General features: G+C 39.9%; 1 protein-coding gene across 1 annotated transcript in view; it reads right to left on the reverse strand.

Moving 5' to 3' along the window:
* LOC138265069 (multiple epidermal growth factor-like domains protein 6) overlaps window positions 1-13457 on the reverse strand; it is a 768694-nt gene that overhangs the window by 16126 nt on the left and 739111 nt on the right. Inside the window, exons 24-26 of the mRNA XM_069212617.1 lie at window positions 12705-12833; window positions 6556-6681; window positions 308-436 (exon numbers count right to left, since the gene is read on the reverse strand). Coding sequence (XP_069068718.1) covers window positions 308-436; window positions 6556-6681; window positions 12705-12833 — 384 coding nt within the window. The remainder of the gene's footprint in view (window positions 1-307; window positions 437-6555; window positions 6682-12704; window positions 12834-13457) is intronic.

Here is a 13457-nt window from a genome sequence, read left to right on the forward strand (position 1 = left end):
TAGCTTGTGGTGTGCGCTTTAGATTTATGCGCTTTTACTTTTAACTTACTCGTACAATGTTACAAGGGTTGTATGATAGCTTGTGGTGTGCTCTTTAGATTTATGCACTTTTACTTTGAACTTACTCATACAATGTTACAAAGGTTGTATGATAGCTTGTGGTGTGCTCTTGTTCTCCAAAGCATAAATGCACTGCTTGCCTCAGCATGTAATGAAGTGATAAGCAGACATAGGGCCAGATGTAGCAAAGGGTCTTTCCCATTCTGTGTCAATGGGAAAATGTGTTCGTACATATGGCCCATAGTACCTTTTTCACAATGGCGTCCTGTCCAGCCCAGTCCACAAGTACAAGATCCATCTTCTGGTTCACAGACAGCACCGTGTTCACAAGCACAGGTGCCCTGGCAATTGTGACCATATTGGCTCCTCGGGCAAGCTATGATCCAGAAAATTAAGTCAACACATGACTACAAATACATGTAATGTAAAAATGTAGAAACATCTTTTCTGAACAGTTTAATCAGTTTAACAAGCTAAGATTATTTTAACTAATGTACAGTAAGCTTCGGAAACAGAAATACAAGTGTTAATGCTCTGTTCCTTGCTTTGAGAAAATGGATCCTAATATGTATCAGTTAGTAGACATCACAAATGAGCTGATACGTTTCCTGTCACATAGAGGTACAATCAGAAATAGCAGGCAAAAAGAGTGGTGCATGGGTCTGAATAAATAGGACCAATCAAGAAACGTTTCATATCTACAATGACACAAAACTGAAAGGTGACATAATAAATTCCTGTAGACAGTCAGCCCACTGGTACAGCCTAGCATAAAACTATCAGTCTGACATACGCTGTGACTCAGAAGGTTAAGGTACTAAGGCATGGTGGAGAGCATAGAAAGGACCAGTAAAATAAAATTTTAATGACACAGTTGTACAGAAAGGTGAAGCTCTATACAGAGATGGGCTTCTTTAGGTGTATCAACTGGGATCAACCAGTCACAAAGTGGCAGTAACTCTGAAGGCACATTTTTGAAGAGTCCTTGGATTAATATTATGCTCAGATCCCATAACCGGGAAAACCTGGCAGTGATGAACAGAAAAAATACAATAATTACACCCACACCCATGAAACATAACACTCTGCGTGTGAGGGTCATTAGTTATCTGTTTTTTTAATAAGAAACATCGACGTTGGGAGTTTGTTTTTGAAAAAAGCTTGGTGTCCTGCTGCCAAAACTAGTGGCTGTACACAAAATGCTTGGTAACATTAGAGGAATCGATATGACGGATGTTCCTCTGAACATGCTGTGATCTCTACATATGGTGGTCCTCTGTCCATCAGATTGCCAGACGTAATGTCCTCTGCCACAATGATTGACAGGGTAAAGATCGCCAGACCTTAAATCAGGTGAAAAAGTACCTCTTCAAAGCTCAGAAACTCAAATGGGTAAATTTTCATAGACTTCTTGATTGTGACCTGCACAGGATCTTGAGATTTTGTGATGCGTGGAAAAGGGAACTGCTTGAAGAAGGATTGCCTGTTAGTGCAGTGGACTACTGCTTCCACTCCAGAGATCTCTGTTTGACCCCATGGAAATAGGTTCAAGTCCCAGTGGGTTGACTCAGCCTTTCATCCTTCCAAGCTTGAATAAATGAGCACCACTGAGGCACATAATAGTAAACACCTGTTATCCAGCACCAAGAGAGAGTCAATTATCCATTCCCTTCAATGTAATCCTCGGAGGTTCAAGACAGCCAATTTCACTGTTGTATTTCTCCCCAAAAGATTTAGCATTCTTTCTGAATAATAAATGTGCCAGTTTACTGTTCATTACGTCAGTTGATTGATATTCTGCATAAGAGTGTATCCCCTATAACCTGTAGCCTGCCATGGTACCACTGTTTTGGTCTGATTTGCAGGAAAATTGAACAATACAGTCTGAGTTGAAAAACTCACAGAGGAAGGTATTACCTTCTCCGGTCCAACGTGCCTCTATTTACCCAACATTATAATTGCTACTTGACCTCTAGCAGTGCCTGTCTTTCTACCCAAAAAGATGTACAGAGAAATACTAATGCCTTCCACCATTACAACAAAGCTTCCAATTTGACCATCTTCCAAGTATGACAGTTCCTAGTTTTTATACCGGTAAATGAAGGCTCCACAATGCCTTTCCTGTAACCAGACCAGGCTATTCCTGTATGCCTATGTTAACCAGCATGCGTACTCCTAAAAACATGCCTCAAAACTTCTATGTGTGGCTCCTTTTAAGAAAAGCACTGCTATTATATTCAGCCTCTATCCAATGGGCGAAGGTGTAGAGTAGTGTTTTTCGTAGAAATCAGAGAGGGGCTTCTATCATCAGTAGAAGCTATGATAATCTCAACAATTTCCTCAATTGATCATCATACCCTTTTAACTACTATTGTTAATCCTCTTTATTTCGACCTTTTGCCACCAAAGAGTAATACATTGATGCATTGATGCTCCATAGCAGGTTTGAAGACCACGCCCAGAATGTGGATCTCTTAGACAGTAGGCACTACTGTGCTGTACCGTTGCTCACATGGACATTCCAGGTCATTGGTGGAAGTACATATCTGTAAACTGTTCATCAACTGGTTCTACCAAATGTCACATCCATTTGTAGGTCATAAAGACTAGAATGGATAAAAACAACTGCATTGGAAAAATGCAATACAATTTAATACTTAACAATAAATTAAGAAATATTAAGAATAAAATACAGTAATTTAAGAAAACTCATGCTTAATCCTAAACCTAACCCTACTCCTAATGCAGATATGAAAACTGACCCTAAAACTGTGACCACCCTACAATAATCCGAATGCTAACCATCAGGTCATGCTATAAGCCTAATGTTCATTTTCAATTTCAATTTCTACAATTTTAGTTAAAAAATAATAACTTTCAATTTTTTTCAGAATTGTCATTACTGCATTTATTCATTTGTGTCTGGATGTTTTTGCTTTATCAATTATGACTGTATATTGGCACCCACACTGCCAGACTAAACCATGAAGCCTCATATATGCTTCAGACAGAGACCATTCTCCTAATGCCAATTTCCATGCACCAAAATGAAGGTGAGGATCCATATCAATTGTAAGTAAGATTTTTATTTACTGTGAGTACCAGAGGGAATACAGTGGGGCACATGTCTTCTACTGAAGATGATAATTAGGAAGAAAAGATGACCTGCATTTACATTTTTTATTCCTTTAGCACAACATTAATTAAGATGATTATTTAAACAGAAAACATGTTTATTTTTAGATTGCATAGAGCCCAGTATTACTTTTTTTCTGTCAGAAACAAAATATTTGGTGAGGATGTTGCTTGTAAATTTTTCTTGGCAAAGAATTTGAGCGGCTAAAGCCAAACCTATAAACCAATTGCGTAAAACTCAAAATACCCTGTAGATTCGCCTAAGGTAGCCGGCCAACGAAGAATTCAAGACAAGATATTCCACTAGTACGCATTTATGATGAAGACAAAACTGCAACCTTTAACTGTGCAGGAACTGTCACTCTCTTGTAAAGAAAATGACTGACTGTCAGGCACTACTCTGCCCCTATGTCATAGGGATAGGTGCACCATGGCATGTGCAAATGGAAACACAGATATTGCTACATGTAATGTCCGCCCCAGCCATGAAACCTTCCAATGACTATGCCACACGTGGGTCTGAATATTACAGGTCTTTACTCTTCTAGCTGTAACTGCAAACTCAACATTCTAAACCAAGCCTTCATTCCATTCCACTCTAGCAACTAGTGACACTTTTATGGAGTCCTTTTGGAGCTCAAACATGAACTGCTCATCACCCATCATGCAGAGAAGAATCCAACAGTATGTAATGAAAGAGTACAGTAAACCTGAATAAATAGGCATAACACAGGAGGTTGTCAACACCAACTATTAAGAGTACTGAAGATAAGAATTAGGATACACAGCAGGGTAGGTTTCCTCAATGAAGCAAAGTGAACAGTAGAACAATGTCATCTAGTGTCCCATATTTAGAAGAGACCTTCAATGTAAACCTATGTAAACATATACCATGGCAGATACTGGAGACTTATGGATAGACGTGTCCTGCTGCACATAGCCAAAAGTTGTGCCCAGCGAGAGTGGGCACAAATAATTGTGTAGAGGGTGAGGAGTGTAGAGCCTGACTACAGGCTTCCATCTGTAGTCAACTCCTACTACAAAAAAGCCAACGGTGTTAGGCATTGGCCATGTGGAAGGTTAGCTCAGGGAATAGCTGAAGTCTGAACCTCTATTGCTCATGGCAGAAGTTTATGTGGATTACATGATTCAAACATGTCAGGTGCATGCAATATATAAAAATAAAAAAAAATCACTGATATAAAGTTGTTAAAAATAAGTTATGGTTAAAATTGCACAAAAGAATAGCATATATTTTTAAAATCTACATGCAGTTACTGAAAAAAAATGTTAAACTGGAGCATTGGTTGTGAATTTTTTATTTGAAATACACTACAAATCACCATTTATGGTTAGAATTCATAACCGAGGTCACCATCATGCCTTGCTCATGACCCCACACGTCACACTTACGAAAACTCAATTGGCAACATTGATGAAATAGTTCTCTTACTCAAATGAAAACACCGATGAGAAGAGGGTTGTTGTGAGGCACAGGGATACCAGTCAGAGAGACACAAACCAAAGTCACCATTTGTCTCAACCTACAGATTTTCAGGTCCTGTAAGTTGACATTTTGTACTGGATTTGTGGACCCTGGTCCATCAATCCACAAGTTCACGAGAAGATAATCAAATTATAAAAATATATATATTTTAATTTTTTTTTTTCTGACTGCAGAAGTTCAGAACCTGGAAAAAAGGAGATTGTCAACAACCAGGTCTTGTGTCCAGCTCCTGTTCCACATGGTCAAATCCCATCTTCAGCTGGTGATGGTGGGAATGAAGTTGCTGCAGGGCCTGTTGCAGCCAGCAAAAAAGAGCATAATTTGTGAAGGCCTTGTGCAATGTTAATTTGACATATATTAATTGGGCACATGTAATGGTCTTGTAGTCAACGCACAAATACACAATACGAAAGGCCATCAAGGGTGAAGGCTGCGTGGAAGTTTAAGAACAGCGACTGTGATAAGAACACCTCTTTATTGTTATTGAACTTTGTGTTGACCACACCCTTCCTGAGATTTCTTTCTTTCAATATCATTTCAGTACCTTCAGAAAAGTTATGATATCACTTTTCTCCCATATTCTCTCCTCTCGGGTCACTTTGTTGCGTCCTTATTCACCTGGACTCTTTAGCAATCTGTTCCTTATTAATGTACGTCCTATTTTTCTCCTAGGTGGGTTCAAGCACTATGTTTGGTCTTCCTATTCTTGATCTCCTTCCCTTCATATTATAAAAATATATTCAATTATTTGATTAATTACTACCTCTTCTCACTCGTCTGGCTTTAATCCTGGTCCATTTATTCATTATCACTCTGCTTTTGTGACCTATTTACTGTGTCTATGTTAATGCTGACCATAACCTTCTCTTTTTTCCCTTCTTTATACTCCTCTTATTGCCCAACTACACTTTGCCAATTCAAAAGGACCGTGTGAAACTTCTGTTACTCTTGTAATATTTGCAGAATGTTTCAGGTTACATAAAAATCTCAAATTTTCAGCAAAGATTCGGGTTGTACAATTTCACAGATTATTTTCCCAGAAGGCACTGGTTTGAGCAGAAAAGTTCTCATAGGAGACTGGTCATACATATTATGTCTAGCTAAAGACATTTTCTTTTCAAGGCAGACTCCCTGACATTCTCTCGGTTGAGAATTATTCCCCCAGCCACCTATATCTCATGTTTAGGTTTTACCATTTCCTCACTCTCCCACTTCACTCCCTTTCCTGATTCAAAATGTGTACGGAGTTTGTGTCATGCAAGATGTCTTGCTGCTTTTCTCATACTTTTTCTCGTTTCTCACCCAATCCATATCTAACTTTATAACTTTCAATGTGCTTAATACATGTTTTTCTGCAAGTTCTTCTCTCTTTCCATAAAACTTACCATACGTTTTCCATCTATTAGGACACTTGCTTTTGCTCCCTCTTCTTATGATAATTTCCATCTTTTACCTTCAAACATCATGGAGGCTTTTTGTCATCTCTCTTACTGTGATGTCTAGGATTTCTTACTCTTTCCCTATGCGTCTTATTTGTATTTCTCAATCAATTAAATCTGTCATTTAGTCTGTCTTGAATATTTTTATTTCTACTTTTACCCTGAACTCTGTTCTCTTCTTCTTCTCTCCGATCTATATAAACTTTGGACACATTAGCCATGATTATTTCATAATTCTGCACTAAATTTAGGGATTTTACCTCAGAATGAAGGTCCGACGTAATCTGAAGCTACACATATGTAGATGATCAATGGAATGTTTGCATCCAGTAGTCAGTGAGGGATATTTGCATGTGGATGCAATAGGATAATTGTAGGTGTGCAGACAATGTATATTTTATTGTATCGTCTCACCTTGATCACAGCTTTGTCCCATGTAGCCAGCTGAGCAGTTGCAAGCACCCGTTTCTGGATCACATTGTCCTTTACTACAGGAGCACACCAGAACACAATCCTTCCCATAGCGACCTTGAGGACAAACTGCAGAGATAACGATGTTGTGACTGTCAGTTTATCTTGTATCAGAGAAAGACTCATATTCTCTTAATTCTAAACACTAGTTTTCAATCTTTTGAGGTTTACATAACCATATTGTCCTCTGTGTCCACTCAAAATGAAAGGAAATCAGTTATGAAATCAATGAAGTGATGCACTATGTGCTTTTCATGGCTTTAATTTCTTAGCAATGTAGATACGACAGATTTCTAAACGTGTACGCTCACAAAAAATGAAAAAGATTTGTAATTGATCAAGTTGAGGTTCTAAACTGATATCTGTTTTTGACGCATTAACAGGAGTGAATAACTTCATCTCCCAGTCGGCATATATACTGCAGGCCCTCATTTGTAGGGATTTAAAAATACCATATTGCTATTCCCGTACATAAAATTACTGATGCCATTAGGACTGGTAATTCTAAGGTGCAGGAATCCTGAGGTATTCCAAGGTGAGGCCTGAGGGTCTGGGGAATTAGGGGCTTATTTACAAGATGCATGCTCTGCTGGTGGATCAATTTTTGTGGCACACCGGCGGGCTGGGGAATTAGGGACTTATTTACAAGCGGCATGCTCTGCTGGTGGATCAATTTTTGTGGCACACCGGCGGTGCAGGTTGCTTACCCGTATCTTCAAGGCCATGCAAAGCCACTTTGCATGGCTTTACATGCCCTTGTATACATGGAGTGAGGCAACGGAGGCAAGTCACTACATTGCCTTACTTTGTGTCAGGGAGGTGTTCCATGGTGTTGAAGTGGGTATTCCCATGTAACACCCATGGATTGATGCATTATCAAATTTACAAGGTTTTGAAAACCTGGGAATGTGTCAAAAGCCTATGCCTCCCAGGCGTGGCGTTAGGGTGATGGAAATGGGAGGAATTACATTATTTCTCACCTTTTTTCCTCTTTCTATGTGTGCTGCATTTTGCAGCACACATAGAAGTAGGAAACGCCTCTGCTGATTGTTTTAGTACAGGGAGGTGTCCCTTCCTGAATAAAAACAATGATCCCTGTAATATAGCCACCCTTGCACAATTGTGCAAGGGTGCCTGCATTAGTGCATGGCAGCAACTGGTGCCCCAGTGTAGGGGACATGGACAGACATGTCCCGAATCTTGTAGATATAGGCCATTCCAATGATTTTCTTTTGGCACAAGGCAGGCTTGCGGTGCTGTCTTGTGCCAAAAGGTTGTACATGAGGCCCTTACGGTGGTAATCAGTGTTTCTTTGCAATGGTACAGCAGTCATTCCTCATTTTAGGACCATTTCTAGCCTAAGCATTTCTTCTACATTTAGAAGGTCAAATGTCTGCTGACAGTATATTGTGACTGTGGTTTTTCAGGGTTACCTGTAATCCAGATTCTTCTTGTGGCTCTTGTTATCAGCCAAATCGAGATGACCTTCAAAGTAGGAACGACCGCAGTATTGTCTTGTAATTTCTTGTTAAATTGACATAGACAAAAGTAAATGTTTTGTATTGTTTGTTCCCTGTACTCTTTTTCAGAAACCTCCAGTTACATATGTAAAAATAGATTTCTCATATTTGCAGATCTAAGAAGCTGCATTTGTTGGTGGGAAAATGTTGTCAAATCATATTCAGATGTTATTCATAATTTCAGATGTGGGAAGGGAAAGGGAGAAGCAGTACTTTATTTTAGCCAGTTGTTGCAAGTGGTACCCCTTTGCACTCATTTCTGGAGACAGACCAAACTTTTCCTTAACAAACTTTGATCCAGGGCAAGGGAGAGAAGAACACAAAAGGCAACATGAAAAAGGAAGACAGAGATGTAAAAGAAGCAGACAACAACATGCAAAATTAAAGTAAAGAGGCAGGGAGTGTTTGTGGTGGGCTAAAGAGGCACAAGCTGCAATCAAGACCATGCATTTTGGAGTTCAGCCACCAACATTCAATAGCACCGGATGTTTGCATCTGATCAAAACCTTGGGCTCCTGCAACTATTCTTTCGCAAAGTATGAAGGGGGGTATGAGTTTAAAAAGTGGTGGGAAAAGAAATTGAGGAAAGGGGAATGGGAAGGAGTCATGAGAGAAAAGGAAAGAGAAAGGCCAGAGCAAGGAAAGGGGGAGGTTGAGAAGGGCCAAGGGAGAAGGACCCTGGCCTAAACAAATTCTACAATGTGAACATCAATTAAATAGTCAAAACTATTATACATCAAACAAATACACAAATTATTAAATATTTTTTCATGCTCAAACAAAAACATACAAAAATAAGAATTTGAGTCCTAATGGGAAAGTTGGAGCACTAATTAGTTACAAATTAAGCCATGATTAAGGGTAAGGAAGTTCAAACCACTTCAGTACAGATTCAAACCAAATTCAGACCACTTTAGGGCAGATCGTTAAATTCCGCAACATTGATCAAGGAAGGACAGCATTTGTTTGTGATTGAACGTATCAACATTTTCTGTGAAGTTGAGCAAGTGAGCATGATAAGAAAGCATTTGGCATTGAAGGTAATTGGATTTGGCCAAAAGGATACTTTGATTTTAATCTTTCCTCAGCAATATCAGTTTAGAGATGAGGATGCTTGGTTTAGAGAGCCTCCGTTTGTTTTCTGTCTTGAGGATTACATGCCTTTGTCAGTTAAGGTTGAGGAAAAAACACTTGTTTGAGGGTCTTTGACTTTATCAATTTTGTTTCAGGGACACAATAATATTTGATGCCTGTGTGCCAATTTATAGATTACGTTTTGTGGAAGAGAATAACTTCCTTGATAGGTGAGTATCTTGGGATCCTGCACTGAGAGGTTTTTGGATGCAGGTTGTTATCCCTGACAGCCTTAGGGTGGTCACCCTCAACTTTTTGCCTTCCTCCCTCCACTTTTTGACACTGTTTTGCTGGTTTTAGGACTCTGCACACTTTACCACTGCTAACCAGTGCTAAAGTGCATATGCTCTCTCCCTTAAAACACAGTGACATTGGCTCATACCCTATGGCTTATTTAATTTACATGTAAGTCCCTAGTAAAGTGCACTACATGTGCCCAGGGCCTGTAGATTAAATGCTACTAGTGGGCCTGCAGCACTGATTGTGCCACCCACATAAGTAGCCCCTTAACCATGTCTCAGGCCTGCCATTGCAAGGCCTGTGTGTGCAGTTTCACTGCCAATTCGATTTGGCATTTAAAACTACTTGCCAAGTCTTAAACTCCCCGTTTTCTACATATAAGTCACCCCTAAGGTAGGCCCTGGGCAACCCTTTGGGCGAGGGTGCTATGTAAGTAAATGGCAGGACATGAACATGTGTGTTCTATGTGTCCTAGTAGTGTAAAACTCCTAAATTCGTTTTACACAGCTGTGAGGCCTGCTCCTTTCATAGGCTAGCATTAGGGCTACACTCATACACTGTTTGAGTGGTAGATTCTGATCTGAAAGGAGTAACAAGGTCATATTTAGTATGGCCAGAATGGTAATACAAAATCCTGCTGACTGGTGAAGTTGGATTTAATATTACTATTTTTGAAATGCCACTTTTAGGAAGTGAGCATTTCTCTGCACTTAAATCCTTCTGTGCCTTACAATCCACGTCTGGCTGGGTTAGTTGACAGCTCCCTTGTGCATTTCACTCAGATAACCCCAAACACAGGATGCTCCGTCACACCTGCACATATCTGCATACTGAAAAGGTCTTCTTGGGCCGGGCCTGTCCTCACACAATGGGCTGCCAAACCTCCTACTGGGACCCTGGCAGACAGGCTGGAACTAAAAGGGGACCTTGTGCACTTCTAAGCCACTATTTGAAGTTTCCCCCACTTCAAAGGCACATTTGGGTATTTAAACTGGGTCCCTGACCCTGCCAACTAACTCAGACACTTCTTGACAAGACACTTCCTGGGAGAGAAAATTCTGCATAAGAACCTGCAACCTGCTAAGAGAAGCTGCCTGGTTGCCCAAAGGACTCACCTGACCACTTTGCTGTAAAGGACTGCTGCCTTGCTGTTGCCCTGCTGTCTTGCTGCCCTCTGGCTCTGTTGAGAAGTACTTTCCAAGGGCTTGGATTGAGCTTGCCTCCTTTTTCCTAAAGTCTCAGGGCCAAAAAGACTTAGGGCCAGATGTAGCAAAGGTTTTTACCCATTCTGTGTCTATGGGAAAAAGTGTTAGTACATATGGCCCTTAATCTCTGCAAACAACTCCTTGTGTGGGGAAAATTGATGCACAGCCTGCCGGAATCGATGCACAGCCTGCCCTGTGGTGAGAAAATCACAGCATTGCCGAACCGTAATGACGCAGCCTGGCTTCCTGTGTGGAGATCGACGCAGCGCCACTGTTGCAACCGGAACTTAGACGCACAGCCCACCAGATCGAGGCAACGCCGAGCCGGAACAATGCAGCCCGACTTCAGAGAGGAATCGACGCAGCACCTGCCTTGCAACAGAAACTTCACCGCTCGCCCACTGGATCGACGCAGCTCCTGTGACTTCCTCCTGCACGTCCAGGATTTCACTGCATCGTCCCCGGGGTGTCTAAATACCCCACAAACCAAAGAGGATCTAAGCCTGCGTGCTGGAAATCAATGCAAAGCCCTTGCTTCGTGGAAAACCATTGACGAATCGTCTATGTCCGCCCGGAGAAACCGACGCACACCTCACCATTTTCCATGCATATCCTCCTCTGCAGTCCCGTGTGGATAATTTAGATGCAATCAGGTACTTTGTGCTTGCAAGAGACACTTATTTCTTTTTAAGAACTAAAGACTCTATTTATCAGATAAATATCTTATATTTTTCTAAACCTGTGTGGTATCTTTTTGTACTGCTCCACTGTGTTATTGTATGATTTATTGCACAAAAACTTTACACATTGCCTTCTAAGTTAAGCCTGACTCCTCAAAGCCAAGCTACCAGAGGGGAGGCACAGGATAATTTGGATTGTGTGTGACATACCCTGACTAGAGTGAGGGTCCTTGCTTGGACGGGGGGAAACCTGGCTGTCAACCAAAGACCCCATTTCTAACACAGGTCTACAGATTTTGCAGCTTAGGTTGTTTGCAGGTTTACATAGGATGAAAGACAATAGGATGTATTTATTATTGTTAGTTTTTTTAAATTGATTTTTAAGGTAACATTTTTGTTTTGGCTTAAGAACGATGGGTTGGAATGCCAACCCTACTGATTGCCAGTGGTTAGGCTTACTGCAAGTACCCTCCCATCATCTTTTCTGTGTGTGTTAAACATTTTGGTAAGTCATCCTCATTAGTGGCAATCATAATGATTTTTAATATTCATTACATTTTGAAATCACATTTTTCACCTTTAGGTATACTCGTTGTGTATTCCTTTAGTTTTAGTTTTACATCCATTTTGAATATGTCGTCATTTAACATGAGCTATTTCATTGTGATATTTTCCTTATTGGTTACTGGTGTACTTCGCACTTACATAGTGCACAATCAGCCATTAGAAATGCAATGGCATTGCAGCAAGCTGAGGTAGTCAATGGTGACTTTCCAAACTGTTCTAAGGTTTCCAGTGTAAACAGAGTCTGAGTAGGTTTGCGGCAATGTCATGTCAGTAGGGTCTGGTTTATGCCTTTGTTCAGGGAATGGATCATACCTGGTGTTATGGTTTTGCGGCATAGTGCCGAAGGGCTACACCAAGGTAGTTTGTATATGGTATATAGCCTTACAATCAGTTCCAAATGAAGGGAGCAGCATATGGGTTTAAGATCACCATGGATGATCCTCTAATCCTCTGCTATACTGGTCCAGGGTTCAGGAAGTAAAAATGAAAGCATGTGGATAAATGTAATGTGCATTTGTAGATGGGTTTGTGTCAGAAAAGCAATGTTTTATCCCTTGGGTTTGTAAGTGACTGTCCATACTACTCTCTTTCTAGTCTCATAATCTACTGAATCTCTTGAACGTATCTGGTGAAAAATGATGACATTATTGGTATTTAACTATCTGTTGTCCTGTATATAGCATATGCTTTGTACACAACGAATTTGCATAACAGAGAAAAATATTCAGAATAACTCCAAGCCCTACCTTTAGAGCAATCAGCACCAATGTATCCTGGAGGACAATCACAGGTTCCTGTCATTGTATCACAATGAGCTCCATTCATGCATTTGCAAACTTTTTGACAATATGGACCATAAGTACCTTTCGGGCACCCTGTGAGAAAAAAAAATACTTTTTAGAGTATATTTATTTTGCAGAGAACAGACAAATATACAAGCAGTAATAGCATACTGTAGGAGGTTATGTGTGTTTCAGAAGAGTTCCAAAGGTATAATCAATGGTGTGAAAATGTATTTTTTTCAGAAGACAGAAAAATATTTGTAGTTTTTTAAAATAGATTTTCTGTATATCTTTGCATGTGTTTATATTTTGTTTTGATAAAATTCTTGTGTCAAAGAAATGAAATGTGAGTAATTATAATTTTTTTCTGGTAGCAGATAGTATACAAAATAATGTACTTAAGCCTTTTGGAAAACATATGAATCAATAATGAGAGGAAAATAGATTTTAACAGCAATAGTAAAAGTTCTCCATAAATAACAAACTAATGGATATATTTAAAGTCGTAAGGTATTACCGTTCACAAACACACCACCTTGTAAAGATAATGAAAGGCACTATTAGCTCTTAGGCCCTAATTTGTACTAGTGTTGCAGTCGTTGAAAAATGCATGTATGCCTATTTTATCATAGGTGTTAATGTGTAAATGACCTTTAAGAAACAAAATTGAGAAGAAAGAATTATTGAATTTCAGCCAAGAGCTTGTGGTTTGTAGGA

This window comes from Pleurodeles waltl, chromosome 11, assembly GCF_031143425.1.
Source record: "Pleurodeles waltl isolate 20211129_DDA chromosome 11, aPleWal1.hap1.20221129, whole genome shotgun sequence".
Lineage (NCBI taxonomy): Eukaryota > Metazoa > Chordata > Amphibia > Caudata > Salamandridae > Pleurodeles > Pleurodeles waltl.